This window comes from Chiloscyllium plagiosum, unplaced genomic scaffold (assembly GCF_037043375.1).
Source record: "Chiloscyllium plagiosum isolate Xiang-an unplaced genomic scaffold, Cpla_swu_hap1 HiC_scaffold_18, whole genome shotgun sequence".
In the NCBI taxonomy this organism is placed as follows: Eukaryota; Metazoa; Chordata; class Chondrichthyes; order Orectolobiformes; family Hemiscylliidae; genus Chiloscyllium; species Chiloscyllium plagiosum.
Window position 1 is genome coordinate 47,230,397 of NW_028270156.1, and position 19,494 is coordinate 47,249,890.

Here is a 19,494-nt window from a genome sequence, read left to right on the forward strand (position 1 = left end):
CCTCAGTACTATGCAAATGTATAGGCCTTATGAAATTCTAGAGTCTGAGCTCAACACCTAATTCAAATATGAGTCTTAGTTGACTTGAGTTCAAAGTTGACTGTGTCTCTTTCAGGATGAAGTGCTGCACCAAATTTAATTGGTTTAAAGGGAGTCCAGAGTTTCTTTTTGATTAATTACTGATTTATTGTTCCTAAGATCTAACCTCAGTGTGTACCTTTATGTGCTGCTGAATGTTTTTGCAATTGAATGATACGTGCAAATGCCAGTTATTCTTCCTTGTATTGCAATTTATTAAGGTTCAGATTCAGATGGTTGTGGGGGGGTCACAAAGGCCCATTGAAACTCGAATTTACAAACCTCCTTGTGAATATTCTGCAAAAAAAAAGCACCAGCTATACGCAGCTACATTTCCATAACAGCTAAGCAAAAAACAAATTACAGTGGATGGTGGAAATCTGAAACAAAACAGAAATTGCTGGCGAAACTCTGGAATGCATCAGTGGAGAGAAAACAGAGTTAATGTTTTGGATCCAGTCATCCTTTTATCAGAACTGAAATCCAGCTGGGGAGTGGTGGTCTTTCTGTTGATGACGTTTTGGGGGGGGAGCAGAAGGGAATGAATGAGATGAATAGATGGAAACAGCACCTAGGAAGGAGGAGGTGGGTGTTGGGGTGGGGGTTGCCGGTGGGGGGTTGGGTGGGGGGAGATGGGAGACAGACAAACGGATAGTAAGTCGGAAAAGATGAGGAGAGTGCTGAATAGGTGATAACGGGAACTATGATTAGTTGTAATTGAGTTAGCTGTACTGGGATCAATATGTACTGAACAGGACCTGGGGTATGGGGATGGGTACTGAACATAGAGGGAAGTGCTCATGCTCTAAAATTGTTAAACTCTTATGTTTATTTAGCACTTTGTGTCTTCAGAATATCCCAAAGCACTTTGCTGTAAATAAATTATTACTGTAATGTAAACACACGATGCAACCAATTTGTTCACAAAGATGTCCCTTAAATGACAATGAAGGGATAAAGAAATTAAAATAGAAATTGCTGGAAAACCTCCGCACATCTACCAGCATCTGTGGAGAGAAAGCAGAGTTAACTGTCTCGGGTCCAGTGACCCTTCTTCAGAAAGGATAAATATTTGTTTAATCTATTTGTGGTGGTGTTTGTCACAAAGGAATGTTAGGAAAATTCATTGCCCTTCTTCAGTACCACAAGAGCCACAAATGTTTCTGTAAGTCATCTGAAAGTACTGGAAATGTAACATCCTTTCAGTATCACACGGAAATGATAATCCACATGATGTACTCATGTAATGGAATGGAGCTTTAACCACAATTTTTTGTTTCTCTGAGGCGCGCTCAAATAATGACACAAGCTGTTGCTGTCAGTGGTGAATAATGTGTTCTTGAGTAAGCTGCTTCCAGTTATCAAGAATTCATGGTATATGATTTTTTAAATTATTATCCTCCATGTTCATTAGAATATATGCCAAGCTATCAACTCAACAGAAGGGCCAAATAAATTATTGTGTCCAAGGCATTTCTATTATTTTTTCCTTACCTTTATAAGCAATGACAAATTGCAGATAACATTATGGATAGGATTATTTAACAGAAGAAAGTGCTGCAATTATATTAATACTTTTGTTATGGACAAGGATGAAGCCAAATCAAATGTCACAATCTGCAATTTGTGGAAAGTTAATTTCAGTCAATTAAAGAGCTATGTGGTCTAGGTAGATTAAATTTGAAGCTTAACAGATAAACAGTGGGAGGCTTTCAAAGAGGAGCTAGTCCAGGTAAAGGTGAGACATCCTTTCATGGGGAAAGGGAGGTCATCTAAATCTGGCTTAGCCAATGATGGCCACACCTCATGATAAATATAATTTTAAGAAGTTATAAACTTGGCAACAAAATTGAAGCTGCTGGAATTGATGGTACAGTAGCAGCATGGGTATGTAAAATAGTGAAAGAACAGAAAATTGGGATGAGTAGCAGTCAGTTATTTTAGAGAAAGGAAGGACGAAATGATGAACCCCATGGGCTGCTATTAGGACATGTGGAATACATGCAATTATTTTATGGGCCAATTAAACTTCAATGTTCTTAAAGCTACAGTTTAACCTCTTTAAAAATTTGTATGGTTGGTTTAGTGGAGTCAGGTCAGTTGGCTCAGATGGTTAACAGTATATGCTGCTCAACAGAAGCAACAACTCTGGTTTAATCCCAATATCATTAAGATAGTTCTTGGAGCCTACCTCTTCTATTTGCCTCATTGTGATATTATGGCATCATAAGCCTTGATTAACGGCTCTCAATCACCAAATGATATGAAGAGGGAGATGGTCAGGCTCTGAAGGTGTATACCTTGATTTTAAAAGAAGGCGTTTGGTATACTTTCCTTTATTGGTCAGAGTATTGAGTACAGGAGTTGGGAGGTCATGTTGCGGCTGTACAGGGCATTGGTTAGGCTACTGTTGGAATATTGTGTGCAATTCTGGTCTACTTCGGAAAGATGTTGTGAAACTTGAAAGGGTTCAGAAAAGATTTACAAGGATGTTACCAGGGTTGGAGGATTTGAGCTATAGGGAGAGGCTGAACAGGCTGGGGTGATTTCCCTGGAGCGTCGGAGTGCGAGGGGTGACCTTATAGAGGTTTACAAAATTATGAGGATAAATAGACAAAGTCTTTTTCCTGGGGTCAGGGAGTCCAGACTAGAGAGCATAGGTTTAGGGTGAGAGGGGAAAGATATAAAAGAGACCTAAGGGGCAACTTTTTCATGCAGAGGGTGGTACGTGTATGGAATGAGCTGCCAGAGGATGTGGTGGAGGCTGGGACAATTTCAACATTTAAGAGGCAGTTGGATGGATATATGAATAGGAAGAGTTTGGAGGGATACGGGCCGGATGCTGGCAGGTGGGACTAGATTGGGTTGGGGTATCTGGTCGGTATGGACAAGTTGGACTGAAGGGTCTGTTTCCATGCTGTACATCTCTATGACTCTAAAAGAAAACCTCAACTTGACAGGATTAACCGTGATGTGGTGATGGCGTGGGGGAGGAAAGAGGGAAGAATCAGGCATATTTATCATGCATATTTGCAGTAATCACTTTGTAGAGAAATCCTGCTCCAGTCATACAACAATCATAACAGGATTTGCGGTAACTCAATTAAAATACACATTTCCCTTGCACGTCACAATTGCTGTGAAGGAGGAGGATGATAGAAATTAACCATCCTAGGAATTTCTTCCAATGACTAACCTATTACTATTGTGAAATATTTTAATTCACTTGTTATAGAAGTATGAAAGACGTTAATGTTCTGAATCAAATGCATCGTAATATTGATTGTTTGTGTTTATAAAACACAAATTACAATGTGAACATGATCAAATACTTTCAAAGGTAGCGTGGCAATAATTTACAAATAAGTGTTAATAAAGAGAACTATTTAAAAAATTAAATTATTTAACATAGAATTGTATACTGATGTAAGATTTAACACAAATTATATAGATATTTGGTATAACCCATGATGAAGAATATAATTTTAAAGGCACAGATTTTAATTCTTAAGAGATGTAATATCCTCTGTTTGTTATCGGAGATGCCTTGGGCTGTTTGACCTAGAAAAATGGACTGGCATATGTGAAGATTCGTTTGTCTCTGTTCTATTTCCTTTCACCTCTCTTCCCTATCTTATCCGTGAAACAAAACATTGAAAAAAAATTGTTTGCAAAGAATAATTCATAAGACTTATTTTACACATGACCACAACCTTATGGATGGAGCCTTCAGTCATAGCACCTTACTTCTGCAGAGAGCTCTTGATTACGCTTCTAAATGGAAGAGAGGCATCAGTGAAATGACATAATTGATAATAGATGTCTGCTTGTGCAGTACTAGGGAACTGAAAGATAGACAGATAGATAAAAGATCTTGAAGAATAAGATTGCCATTTGAATTCTTCTGTCAGCCTATTATTATAATCTTCCTAGTCCACCCAGGTGGCTTTTACTTGCTATTCAGACTTTCAACTATTGAATCAGAGATTTGCTGTTCTGAACCTTTTGCAAAGTTGCTTCCCAGAGAATGATGTCATTCTCTAAAAGACATCAAAATCTTGAAAGGAATATTACATTGGTATTCTTCTGGTCCTAGACAAGATACTTTCCTAATGTTTGAACCATTAGTCAACATTTTATTTTCTAATACTGTACTAATTAGTAATACACAGACTAGCATTGAAGACTGTCCTTTATTGTTGTTTCACTATATACATTTTAATTTTCAGATTTCTGGCTTCGTTATCTTACACCCTTCTAGTCAATAAACTTGTAAATTCTGAGTTGAATGTTCCTTTGAATTAAGTAGTCCTATTTTAAATAACTGGCATTTAAACAGTGCAGTAACAGAGTAAGGTTTAATTGACAGAATCTTTTTTCAGAATTTACTGTAAATGGTCACTCTCTGTGCATAAAGTCTATCAACAAGGTTGGAACAATTTTTTTTTAGCCATCAATCCCAATGCTTCCTTATATGGTTAAGGATCAAACTTTGTCCAGTTACACTGCTGTGAAGTGTCTTGCATTGAAGCCCTTTTTTATTTTGGCTTTCAAAACTCTCCATACTCCTGACAATGTCCTCTATGCCCTCCGTACTTAGATGTCCTTTGTCCAGATGCAGCAGCACAAAGATGCTAATGTGGTAATTTAAAATCAGAACTGTGCTATAATTGTTGCCATTGCGCTATGAGGGTCTCTAGTTATGGTTTAAATCTACATGAATTGCCAAAGTTGGCATTTGGTGGGTATAGTCACGAGTCTGTTTGACAATAAAAGTTCTTTTCATCACCTTTTGTAGTTAGTTAACTTTTTAATGTATAGTTGATGAATAATGATAGGAATGTCATATAAGACTGCATGGTGGCACCTTTTGTTAGACTTGGCTTTAGAGTTAATGACTTCTGTGCACAACTGATGGACTTGTTTATTTAAGTTGTCTTAAAACTCAGCAACTAAATAATGGGGACCCAACATTTGTTAGACTTCTGGAATTTAATTTTTTAATGAGCATAAGGGAAATGCTCCCATAACAAAGGATGGGGGAAGAAGGGGGAGGAGACTTTTGATGTTAAGTGGGACATGGTCCAGTGAGGACTTGTAATAAGATAGCAGTGTAGAAAAATGCTCCTGATTAGGGAAAATATGCAATGTACTATGGCGACCATAAAGTGAAGAGTTAGTATTACTCCCAGCCTAGAAGGGTTGAGATTAAGCATTGATGAGACCGCTTAACTCTGAGCACATTTAAATAGGTGTATGTTAGCTCCAGCAAGAAATTCCAGGCTAACTTTTAGGTTACTTAAACTCATCAAGGTGTTAGATATAGGGATGCTGGTGAAAGTGTTGTACAAGTGGTGTTTTGGGTACTATACTAATGCTGGTTTGTTCCTTTTCAATTTATAAAGGAGTTTTGGGATTAATGAAGTTATATTTCATATGTTCAGAAATCCTTGAATTTGCATTATAAATAGATAAAATAGAATAATCCAAACTATCTTCATTTCTTTTGTGATAAACTTCCATTTTATTAAAGCCAAATCTATGCGATTTCATGCGTATATTTCATCAAGAGACTATTTTGCTAAAACCAGAAGAAATAAAAATGATCCATCAAGCCAAGTTACTATCTGGGAGCTGGCTTGCTGGGAATAACATCAGCTGAGATCATACGTGTGTATATTTGTCCTTGAAGGAAAAGCTGCTTGTTTCCAGAGAGCTTTATCAATGAAGCAGCATATTTTTGGAACTGTACTTGCCTAGAAAGTACTTAATTGTTTCCTTGGTATAATAATTGTAAAGTTCCAAGATTGTCTGTAACCTTCCTGAGCAAATGTCTCTGTTTGACAGAAACATGTGCTTTAATGACTCAGCTACTTGTTATATTTCTGTGATGACTTAGTCGCACACTTAGAATCATCTTTAATGCATTAGTGAGGCTTGACATTGACCCCAAACTTATGTCATCTTCTCTTGGATCCTCCGTCTTGACATCTGATATCTTCCGTGGTAAAATTAACAGGAAAACCATTAACTGGGCAAGATACAAAAATGTTATCCACACACTTAATATAGCCTGCTGCTTCAAGTATTCCACAACATACTGTTTATTAATGTAAGGTGTTGTCTTTACTTGTTCTTAATTTGTGAAATCAGGTCATTTGTAACCAGTCCATCACAATCTTCCCCTGGATTGCTGCCAGAATTGTGAAAAATATATGAATGCAGTGAACTACTTGGTGTATTAAAGTGCTATGAAAAATACCAATATAATTGCAAGTACCTGGGTACCAAATTCAGATCACAAAGGCATATCGAGCCCAGTCAACCCTGCAAGGTTCCTCTTCAATAACAACTGAGGCTTTGTGTCCTGTAGACAGCATCCTGACACAGAGTTTGTGAACCACACTGCTCACAACTCCTCTATGACCATCTCTGTGTATATCCTGACCAACTGGCAAGGTAGTAAAATAAAGAACAGTTAGACATCTGAAATAAAAACTAAAATAGGGTGGTGAAACTCAGCAGGTCTGATAACATCACTGGGAAGAAAGTTAACAAAGTTTTCAGCATAAGTGCCACTTTTTCCTAGCTGCTAACACTTCTGATGGCACGGCACTTGAAACATTAACTCCGTTTTCTTCCCACAGAGGCTGCCAGACCTGCTGAACTTAGGCAGCAATTTGTTTGTGAACTGGCAGAACAGACCTGCCAGAACTTTCGGTACTATGTACAGTTTTGGGAGAAGTGACCTTAGCATTGCACATCATTGATTCTGGATCCCAAGATGTCTCATGGTATTGAGCCAAACCTGGGTAAAGAAACAAGCTGCTGATTACCCCGCATAGTGCACTGTCAGTAAATTGGTAAAGTTTCTTATTCAACATCTTCCAAAACGCGTGACCTTTACCAAGGGCAAGCAGAAGGGAAGTAGATACATCGGAACAGAGTGGCCTGCAAGTTCCCCTCTGCACCATTCACTATACAGATGCAAATATTTCTTCATTGCTGTTGGGTTAAAATCGTGGAATTCTGTACATCACAGTGCTGTTTCTTCACCACAACTACTGCAACAGTTCAAGAATCATGACTCTCCACCACATTCTTGAGGGGTGGCTAATAAATACTGCCTTTGTTCATGGTACCCATTTCTCATGAATGATTCTTTTGTCTAGAAATTCACTGTGCAACAGGAACAATTTGCATTTGCAAAATTATTCTGCATGAGGGATCCATTGTTTTTCACAATTTTACTTCTAACCACAAATTTTAAGACTTGCTTTTTACTTAATGTTAATGAGGGCTATTATATACATGAAGGGACCTTAATAATCCACAGAGGCACAATCTGTTAAATTGAAAGTCCCCAAAGCAGGAATTTCCATAAAATCTGTCTGGATTATTAATTGACTTTGCAGTAATTCTCTAGAGGAAGTCACAATACACAGGTATGGAAAGTAGATGAAAATGGTCAATAAAATTCAGTTGTACGGTTTTTCTTAGGAGATAATTAGTATAATAAATACCAGAACCATCAAGTTTAACTCTGTAGTGCCCAAGTAGTTTGGTGCCTGAAGTGCCAGTTTTTATCAAAGAGCATCTGTCACGTGACCACTTCTAGTGTGATACAAATTGTCCACCATTTTGGATGTTGGCACAATTATTGGTAGTAAGCAGATCATTACATCAGTTAATATAAAATGCTGAATTGATGACAGTTCTGCTGTTTCAACTTCACTGACCCTGTAGGTGCTTTCAGTAAAACACCACCCCACACACCACTCTTAAACAGTATTTTTTTTAAAACCTCCAACTACTTTTCAGGTGAATTGCTGGGTATTTTCTACTACCTGTGATGAGTTTATTAAAGTGCTGTGTGGTGTGCAGAATTATTTGCAGTTCATGAAATCAACAATGTCAAAGTCAACAGTCTAGTTCAACCAGACAAGGATGGTGGTGTAGCTACCATTGGCCACAGGATTAGAGCCAAGAAAGCATTGAAAAGGCCAAGTTGCTCCCAGAGCAAAAAATGGGAAGTGGTCTTGGCAGAAGGTCTTCTCGATCTTGGGTTTTATGGAAGCATTTTTCTTATCAAAATAAGTCAGTAGTGTGTGTATCAGCTCACTTCTCTGGAATGAGTTGTCCTTTGAAATCTGTTTTGTGGACTGACTGCAACTTCCAAGCAGGGCAAGACTGGTGTTCCTGTCATTGTGAAGATAACTATGGCCCTTAATTTATTTGCTTTGGAATACTTGAGCAGGCAACATCTGTAAGGTCCTCCAGTTTACCATCCACTGCTTTAAAACAGAGGTTACTGATGCTCTTTATGTCAGGAGAAGGGTGGTCCTGTCCAAAGAGAAGTATGCGGAAAATGCAAATGGCCTTGTTAGGATAGTGGACATCTATGATGGAGATTGTAATGAACTAGAAGAAAGTGAGAACTGCAGATGCTGGAGAGCCAGAGTCAAAAGGTGTGGTGCTGGAAAAGTACATCAGGTCAGGCAGCATCTGAGGAGCAGGACAATGGACAATAGACAATAGGTGCAGGAGTAGGCCATTCTGCCTTTCAAGCCTGCACCACCATTCAATATGATCATGGCTGATCATCTTTAATCAGTATCCTGCCTTATCTCCATAACCCTTGATTCCACTATCCTTGAGAGCTCTATCCAACTCTTTCTTAAATGAATCCAGAGACTGGACCTCCACTGGGGCAGAGCATTCCATACAGCCACCACTCTCTGGGTGAAGAAGTTTCTCCTCATCTCTGTCCTAAATGATCTACCCCGTATTTTTAAGCTGTGTCCTCTGGTTCGGCACTCACCCATCAGCGGAAACATGTTTCCTGCCTCCAGAGTGTCCAATCCTTTAATAATCTTATATGTCTCAATCAGATCCCCTCTCAGTCTTCTAAACTCAATGGTAAACAAGCCCAGTCGCTCCAGTCTTTCAGCATAAGGTAGTCCCGCTATTCAAGGAATTGACCTCGTGAACCTACGCTGCACTCCCTCAATAGCCAGAATGTCTTTCCTCAAATTTGGAGACCAGAACTGCACACAGTACTCCAGGTGTGGTCTCACCAGGTTTAAAAATGTGTTGCTGGAAAAGCGCAGCCGGTCAGGCAGCATTCCTGAAGAAGGGCTTCTGCCCGAAATGTCGATTCTCCTTCTCCTTGGATGCTGCCTGACCTGCTGCGCTTTTCCAGCAACACATTTTTAAGCTCTGATCTCCAGCATCTGCAGTCCTCACTTTCTCCTAGTGGTCTCACCAGGGCCCTGTACAGCTGCAAAAGAACCTCTTTGCTTCTAAATCTAAGGAGAATTGACATTTCAGGCATAAATCCTTGATCAGAATTGTGGAAGTGGAAGGGGGCTGAGAGATAAATAGCGGGGTGGGGGTGGGGCTGGAGCTGGGGAGAAAATAGATGAATGATAGGTGGATGTAAATGGGAGGTAATTGTGATAGATCAGTGGAAAGGGTGGAGCAGATAGGTGGGAAGGAAGATGGACAGGTCAAGAGTGTAGTGCCAAGTTGGAGGGTTGGATCTGGGATGAGGGTTGGATCTGGGATGAGGTTTGGCGAGGGGAGATTTGGAAACTGGTGAAGTCAATGTTAAGGCCTGTGGTGTAGGGTCCCGAGGCAAAGATGAGGCATTCTTCCTCCAGTTGGCAGATGGTTTTGATTTGCCAGTGGAAGAGGCCCAGGATTTGCATGTCCTTGGGGGAGTGTGAGGAGTAGTTGAAATGGTTGGCCACAGGGCAGTAGGATTGTTTGGTGCATGTGTCCCAGAGATGTTCTCTGAACCACTCCGGGAGTTGGCGTCCTGTCTCCCTGACACGGAGGCGATCACATTGAGAGCAACAGAGGCAGTAGATAACATGAGTAGTTGTGCAGGAAAACCTCCACTGGATTTGAACTGATCCTTTAGGGCATTGGACAGAGGTGTGGGTGCAGGTTTTGCACCTCATGTGGCAGCAGGGGCAAGTGCCAGGTGTAGAGGATGGGTTTGTGGGGGGCGTGAACCTAATGAGGGAGTCATGGAGGGAATGGTCTCTGCAGATAAGGATGGGGAAGGAAATATATTTTTTGGTGGATTGGTCTGACTGTAGGTGGCGAAAATGGTAGAGGATAATGGCTGCAACTTCCCTTCCCAAATGGCATGCCAGATGTCCTCCTATTTCAAAGACTGCAATTTCTCCACCCATGTGATCAACAATGCCCTCTTTTGCATCTCCTCTACTTCCTGCACCCCCACTCCGGAACTGCACATCTCCACCTGGAACCCCACTCCTCTATCTGCAACAAAGGTAGACCCCCCCCCCCTCCCCAGTCTTCAACTTACACCCAAGAATCTCCAGATACAACGCATTATCCTCTGCCATTTTTGCAACCAATGTTTTCAACCCCACTGCTGACCACCATATGGTTTTAACAGTATTGGGGTTGGTCACGCAATCAACTCCATGGGGTTTGAGGTCTACCGTCAGTATCTGTGACCTCCGGGATAGATGGGCTGTTAACAGTAATGCACAACCTTTGTCCCAGAGGAAAGAAAACCATTAGTTAAAGTGTTAGGGCGACGTGACTGCCATGGTTGATGTGTATGACCTGAGAGACACAAGGGTGAGGTGAGCATTAACTTAATGTATGAGTTGTGTTTGTTGAGGATATTTGGGAGGTGTGGTGAATGGAGCAGTTTATGAGGCTAATGATTTAATTTGAATGGATACGGGATTTGATGATGTATTCATTGAACTTGATCACTTGTGTGATGACTGAAATTTCCACTTGAGTGTCTTGACTACTTGCATTGTAAGCAATGTCTATCTGCTGCTGCTCTGTAGGTATCTCTGGGCCCCTATGGGAAAAGGACATCTCTCGTCAAGTCACCACCTTCTAAAACAGGCCCCTGCTGTGCCAGAGTATCTTGAACCAGGCCTGCAGTCCTATTGTGCAGCTGTCAATTTCATTCTTCCTGAGGGAGTCTTCCACAAACCTGTTGCAGCTCGTGTGCACCTCCCTTTCCTTCTTCTACAGTGTGCAAGCACTTGTCCATGCTTTTGGCATTGCATTGTATGCTGCCTTCATTTAAAGTAGTCAATAGCATGAAGTCTGTATGTTCCCTGCATCACTACAAAGAGTTCTGGGATAATTGGACATTAAGATAGCTGTTTCAGATGTTATCCAACTGGGCTATTGAGAAATTATGGTGAGCAAAGGTGAATATTATTTCTTACAGTAATTTTAATTTCAGGGTAATATTTAATAAAAATGTATATATTTCAATTACCTGATAGAATGTGTAGAACATGCACTACAATGTATGTACTGGAATAAATTGTTACTGGAAATGGCACATGATAACTTTGTCCTAATGTTTATTCTTTGTTGAATATTCTATTGTAGATCTTAATAAATCCCAGATATTAAACAGTTGTGTATTTGATTTTGTTATAACTCTCTGGGTCATAATGTCAATTATTCCTTTTAATTCATTCAGAATTTCAAATAACAGCTAATTAAGCTACTTTTGACAATGTGATGTTTCAGTTGTACACAATTTCCATGGTGTAGTCAGTGGAATGAAATAATTACACTTGTTTCCCCTAATAAATACAGAAATTTATGCTGTAAAATCATAATTTAGCATCAATTTACAGCACTAACTTTATTTCTTTGTTGTTAGAGTATTTCTCTCTACAGTGTGCAAGCACTTGTCCATGCTTTTGGCATTGCATTGTATGCTGTCTTCATTTAAAGTAGTTAATAGCATGAAGTCTGTTAGAGTATACACTGTTAGAGTATAATATTTCTCTCTTTTTGTCTTTTAGGTAGAACGGGAGATAGCTATCCTGAAGTTAATAGAACATCCACATGTTTTAAAGCTACATGACGTCTATGAAAATAAAAAATATTTGTAGGTATATGTTTGATTTTAACTGAAAATATGTTGTTTTGTTTCTGTTGATGTATAATGCATTGCTTTATAATGAACATTCTTCTGTTCACGTCATCTAAACCTATCTTTAATATATAAATTGCATTTTAAAATGTACTTTAAAGTGAGAGGTGAGTTATTTCACATCCTGATCTAAACATTTGAACTTGTTTACCTGAAAGACTTGCAGTCAATGTGATGTGTTGTATTCATATAACTGGAGTAAGTTCTTTCAAAAATGAAAACTGATATTTCATAAACCAAAGACTTCAAAGCCCATGTTACATTGCATTTGTGCATATAATATTCTTAAAATAATAAAATTGGTGCTATCCACTTAGGTAAGGCCTTAATTTTTCACCAGAATTATCTTTTGGCTTCTAATATCAAATGTAATGTAATTGTAATGATACACTCATTTCTGTTGGTGATTCTGAGAGCTGAATATTAAAATAATCTTCAGAATGTTCAAATGTTACCAGGAGGTGAGAACTGAATAATATAATCAGTTGTCTTGCCACAAAGAGTCCCACTTAAAATTTATGTCCAGAAAATATTCAAGGGAAGTGAGTTTAGATGGCTGCCTTTGGTTTTCAAGCATAGGTCTACAGAAGAGAAATGCATTTAATTTGCCACTAAACTACCTGTTCCACTTGGAGAGATCATAAGGATGGCTAGTTTACAAAATGGAAAGTAATGGTGCCATAGAAATACTTTTGTGAAATTCACTGAGAACATTAAAGCACATCTAATCCAGAAGTTGAACTGTCCACTGGGTGTCAAGGTTATAGATGGGTCCCTGACTGAGGAATCAAAAGTCAGAATTTAAAATAAAAATCTTGATAATTGTATGTCCTTACTGGTACATATTCTATTGTTTTAATTTAGATGCAAGTATAAATTGGCTTTTTAGTAGACTTCTTTGGGCAGCCACTTCATGTGAAGATTTCCCTTGCTGATGTCAAGCCAAGTGAATTCTTCCACAGAGGATTCTCTCCATGGTATTGACTCTGAGCCTATATTCATGATAGAACATAGAACATTACAGTATAGTACAGGCCCTTTGGCCCTCGATGATGCACCGACCTGTGAAACCAATCTGAAGCCCATCTAACCTACACTATTCCATTATCATTCATATGTCCATCAAATGACCATATAAATGCCCTTAAAGTTGGCAAGTCTACGACTGTTGCAGGGAGGGTGTTCCACACCCCTACTAATCCGAGTAAAGAACCTACCTCTGACACCTGTCCTACACCTAAAACCCCTCAATTTAAAGCTATTTCCCCTTATGCTAGCCATCACCAACTGAGGAAAAAGGCTCTTTCTGTCCACTCTATTTAATCCTCTGATCATCTTGTATGTCTCTGTTAAGTTACCTCTCAATCTTCTTCTCTCTAACAATAACAGCTTCAAGTCCCTCAGCCTTTCCTCATAATACCTTCCCTCCATACCAGGCAACATCCTGGTAAATCCCCTTTGCATCCTTTCCAATGCCTCCTCAGCCTTCTGGTAATGCAGTGACCAGAACTATATGCAATACTCCAAGTGCAGCCGCACCAGAGTTTTGTACAGCTGCAACATGGCTCCAAAACTCAAGCCCTCTACCAACGACCATATAAAGCCCTAACACACTGTATGCCTTCTTAACAACCGTATCAACCTGAGTGGCAACCTTCAGGCATCTATGCACATGGACACCGAGAGATCTCTGCTCATTCACACCACCAAGAATCTTACCATTAGCCCAGTACTCTGTATTCCTGTTACTCCTTCCAAAGTGAATCACCTCATACTTTACCATGTTAAACTCCACTTGCCACCTCTCAGCCTAGCTCTGCAGCTTATCTATGTCCCTCTGTAACCTGTAACATCCTTCTGCACTATACACAACTCCACCGACCTTGGTATCATCCGCAAATTTACTAACCCATCCTTCTACACCCTCATCTAGGTCATTTCTAAAAATGACAAACAGCAGTGGCCCCAAAACAGATCCTTGTGGCATACTATTAATAACTGAACTCCAGAATAAACATTTCCTATCAACCACCACCCTCTCTTCTTGTAACTAGCCAATTTCTGATCCAAACTGCTAAATCACCCTTAAACCCATTCCTCCGTATTTTCTGCAATAGCCTACCATGGGGGACCTTATCAAACACCTTACTGAAATTCATGTACACCACATCACCCGCTTTACCCTCATCCACCTGTTTGGTCACTTTCTCAAAGAACTCAATAAGGTTTGTGAGGCATGGCCTACTATCCACAAAACCATGTTGACTATCCCTAATCAAAATTTTCCTTTCTAGATGATTATAAATCCTATGTCTTATAATCCTTTCCAACACTTTACCCACAACCGAAGTAAGGCTCACTGATACCTTGGGGAGCTCTGTTTATTTTTTCAAAGTTCCCACACCACAGTTGTGAAATACATTTTAAAATGTGAACTTTTCACATCTGAGAGATGAGGAGATTTAAAGATCGCATGAGCCGTTGCCATCCACATTCCAAATGGAATTTTTTAACTCTCCTACAATAGATGATGTTTTACAGCCCATTGCTTTATCAAAGCAGCCATCAGTTTATGCTAGCAAATACTAAAGCATTTTTGTTTTCTTCCTCTTAGGTTGAGAGTTGATAAATTTAATAAGGAGTGTTTCTTTTTTCCCAAAGGTATAATTCTGATATGTCACAGGAACACTACTTAAGGTTATGGCATGTTTGTCAAAGGAATCCAATGTTGGTTTGAGACATTGATCCATAACACACAGAGCTCCAGATGTCACAGACGCTTTGAGGAATTGCCAAAGAAAAAATGGTCACCCTAGCCTACCACTGCATACATCAGCTTGGCTGCAACCCAAGTACCTTTGGCAGTAGTCTATAGATCATACAGCTTCTGCCTAGGCTGAATTTTAAGCTTGTTCCCAGATCTGAGAGAATCCTGACAATTAATTGAACATCAGTTCTCACATCCGCATTATGTTAAAATATCATGACGATTCCCATTTTCTTTCAGCTCTTATATTTATCCAAGAGTGTTGATTAGAAAACAAGAAGAATTAATACCAGCTATTATTGTCAGTATTATATTTGATATTGGAAGACAAAAGTTAAATGCAGATGAAAGGTGGAGGGGCAACCTAAATTAGGATCAGTTTGATTTCTGTCAGGATGTATGTCTTGCGACCACATGCATGAATTCTGTTTATAAATGTCAGCTGTAATGTGTTACTGGCATAAAAAATATCACATGGAGAAGAAAGAAGCATCTGTCAAAAGGAAGAATGCCTGTTATTGTAAAAAAAACATTTGTTTTTGCAATCAGATGGCAGACTGGATTAGTGTGCTTTCTATTCAAATTCAACAGGTGATCAAATCCACCAAAGATTGATGGAAAAGGTGCTTTCAGTTGTTTCAAAGAGCTGTATTTCAAGTGAATGTGGGTGACATCAGCCCAGTTTGTAATAAATCTGTGGCCCCAGTTTGACGTTATACTGGAATTGTCACTTGGAAAGGCCAGAGAGTTAGCTGCTACAGAAAATAGAAATACCACTTAACAATGAGGTTGGTTTGCTGAAGTTGAATTTAAGATGCTTTAGGATGAAATTATTCGTGATTGGTGACATCAGATTGGATATTTTATCCCTTCCATGATCTCTTTTTAATTGACTTCAATGAAAAATTTGAGTTGTGTAGAGTACACTGCCAATTCATGAAGGCGTTTCACATCACAGACTGAATCAAATTTCACCTGACCTTTACATTGAATTAACCTTCCTGGATGAATTTTGCTTACCTATTTTGAAACATAATGGAACACCCTCCAGTTTTCCAGCACTCTTCTGCACTGGTTAGAGCTCTGAACTATAGTCTTAGACTCTGTGATTTCTTTCCTCCAGTCGAGTAATGCACGCTGGCTTATAGACTGCCCGCAAATGTTGCTTTCCTTGGATGCTCAACATTCAGTGTTTCAGTCCCAAGGTGAACGTCACTTGTCTCAATGAACCTAAGAAATATAAAGGAGAGGGTGATGCTGGTCATAGAAATTGATCTAATCTCTATGCAGTGCGTTAATTAAATGTTATAATAGAAATAATCGCAGAAATTCATATCTTAAAATCTCTAAGATTATGTCATAAATCTAAATATTTTGGTTTGGTTTCAACACTCTTTTTGCTTCATTCATGATATAAACCTCAATATTAATTTGGCAAATAATTGCGGGAGAATTTAGTAAATATAGACTGTATTTGTTTGCTCCTTTTTTTGTGATATCGAATTTAGTTCTACTTCACTGTTTCACTTCCTTCATAATTGCATAAACATTCTTATCCTGGCCTCTTATTAAATATTAAGTTCCTCAAGCCCACACAATCCGCATGTCTTATCAGATGATGGATGACATTCCTCTTCAAATGAGTTGATAGTTTACTTTCTCTACTACAGCTACATGATAGGAAATTTTAATGACTTGCTATGTCTCTCTCATGTGCATATCTAATGATATTGGACTATCTGTGTGATTTGTATCTCAGCTAATCTTCACTGAATACCTAACTGAAAATGTTGTCAATACATTGACTGATTGCTGCCCAAAGTACATGGAGCTGATTATTGAGCATCATGAGATGATATATTGAAATTTTATTCAGTGAGTGACTGATGAGACAGCAGAGGGTGATATTTAGATCAGGTGCAATTGTTGTACCTGAATTCATGTAAGCTCCTTTGTAAACTGAAACTAAGAGTTTACGTGGCGATGCAAAAAAATTAGAACTTGTGTTTTTATTATATCTGAAATTTTCAGGAACAAAATAAGTTAACAAAGTTATGTGAACTTTGAAATGAGAATTGAGCAATCATAAGCGTTAATGAGAATTCCTTTGAAAATGCAGGTTAGATGAGTGTGTTCGTTGAAGACAACCAATTAGACTTACAAATATAGTGCAGAATCTCTCTATAATTTCATTTTTCTCTATAGGTGTCATTTTTCCATGGAAGTTTCATGGCAGATTTCCCCCTGTAAGCCACCGTGACTTTTCTCATTAAACCTGCCATTCACTACTTTAATTCTGCATGCTAGTGACAATAGTGACCTAGTAAGCACAAAGTGAATGAGTGCTAAAAAAGCAAGCTAAGAGCCCTAGAGTGTGTCATCTGCAGGTGCATGTGAATGGGTATGTCCTTGTGCCCAGAATGACCTGATAGGAGCATTGCTCTGTAAGGTGTCAGTGAGCTCCAAAGTATTGTGGTGAAGACCTGAAGAGTCGTCCTGAGTGAGTCCAAGATCAACCATGTTGATGTGGAGAAACTGGCGTTTTGCCAATGTAACTTAAATCGACAATGGGTGAATGGGATTGCTACTCGCGAGTTGGCATTATCTTGTTTTCTCAATCTCAAGCTGCATATATGAGAAGCAAATGCATGGGAATCAGGTCATTGCGTCTTCATTGTAAGCTTCTCATTGATCTGTTGAAGTCATAAGAAAATCAACCTTTTTTCTTGACATTGAGAATCTTACTGGGCATTCTCAGTCTATTCTGCCAAATTACTCACTGCTGACGAGTTGGGGAAATTTTACATATGCAGTTATTTCTGTCGACTTCAATAAACTTTCTTTCACATTCAAAAAGACTTTACTCCAAGAACAGGTAAATTTAAAGGGTTGAATTTAACCAAAAATTGGCTAAGTTTCAATTTTGGGGAATTTCATGGAGGGTTTTTATTTCTGGGCATTAGTAAGTTTTGCAATGCAGTTTTACCCTGCTACAGCTGATACCTTGAGATTTGCATCACCAGAGCCGTAACACGTTGTAAACCAAATCAAACACTACCAACCAGAAATAGCCCTTCATAGTGTACATAGTTTGATTGTTGAGGAGAAAGTGAGGACTGCAGATGCTAGAGACCAAAGTCAAAAAGTATGGAAAAGCACAGCAGGTCAGGCAGCATCTGAGGAGCTGGAGAATTGACAATTTGGGTGTAAGCCCTTCATCAGGAATATGTCACATATATCAAGATACAGTGAAAAGTGTTGTTTTGCGTACTACAGAGACAGATTGCACCACAGAAAGTGCATCAGGGTAGCAGAACAGAGTACAGAATACAGTGTTACAGCTGCAGAGAAAGCGATCAGAATTAAATTTGAGAGGCCCATTCAAAGGTCTGATAGCAGTGGAAGTAGCTGTTCTTGAATCTCAAACTTTATATCTTCTGCCTGATGGAAGAGAGTATAACCAGGATGGGAGGGGTCTTTGGTGTTGGTTGCTTTCCTGGAAGGATAGTTTGTATGATGGGCTGAGCTGTGTTCACAACTCTCCATAGTTTCTTGCGGTCTTGGGAAGAGCAGCTACCATATCACGCTGTGATGCCTTCACCTAGAATGCTTTCTATGGTACATCTTTAAGAATTGGTAAGAGTCATTGTGGACATGCCGAATTTCTTTAGCCTTTTGAGGAAGTAGAGGTTGTTGTGCTTTCTTAACTGCAATGTCAACATGGGTGGACCAGAACAGATTGTTAGTGATCATCACTCCCAGGAGCTTGATACTCTTGACCCATCACCACCTCTGTACCATTGAAGTAGACAGGGGCTTGCCCTCCACTCCTTTTCCTGAAATCATGACTAGTTCTTTCACTTTGTTAACGTTGATGGAGAGATTGTTTTAGGGAAACAAAAACGTTCACCGTATCGGGGCATTATAGATGATAGAGATGATACTTCATTGCAAACAGGACCTTGTATTTATAAATTGATCAGTGCTTGTTTGATCAACTGACATTGCAACTGCAATTACAGGAGTCAAGCTACACAGGCTATCTAGTCTTACCACCATTCCATGTTAGTGCCTTGTTTAAGGAAGAGTTACTATTTCCCCAGTGCCCAGCATTGCATAACATCTCATTAATGTTCAATGTGAAGCATCATATGTTGGAAAGCCTTCAAACATTTAACTTTTATTCAACAGCATTAAAAAAATGCAAAAGGAGCTTCATTAGCTTCTATGCATAAACAGGACCTACTTGTATTTTGGGCAACAAGTTTGTTGTAACCTGGTGTTAATCAAGTTCCTTCTGGTTTGTTGAGTCCAGTGCTCAAGGTGACATTCCTTCTCTGGAATGTTCATATCAACCTCCATGGAAGACTGCTTCGGAGTCCATCGCATCCCTTCTTTGCCTGCTTCAGTTATGCAGGGCAGAGCATACTAGGATAATGTGGCTCAATCTGTTGGGCTGTATTGCAAGGCAGCTCAAGACTGATTGAAGTATCAAAATCTCATCTACAGGATCCTGCAAGCCTGCTTCACCATGGCCCTGATGCAACAATGGGCTGCATTGTATGTATTCATTCAGGAGATTGTGTAACAGATTATCAGCCATGGTTGTAGAGGATAGCCTTTGTCTTGGAGCAGCCATCCTTGAAGAGATCTGGCCCTTGAAATGAAGCAGGAACCTGAGAAATCTCAA

At 39.3% G+C, this 19,494-nt stretch overlaps 1 protein-coding gene across 1 annotated transcript in view; it reads left to right on the forward strand.

Moving 5' to 3' along the window:
• Positions 1-19,494, forward strand: part of LOC122557836 (serine/threonine-protein kinase BRSK2-like) — a 966,919-nt gene that overhangs the window by 567,632 nt on the left and 379,793 nt on the right. Inside the window, 1 exon segment of the mRNA XM_087996588.1 lies at positions 11,907-11,992. Within this exon segment, the coding sequence (XP_087852714.1) occupies positions 11,907-11,992 (86 nt within the window).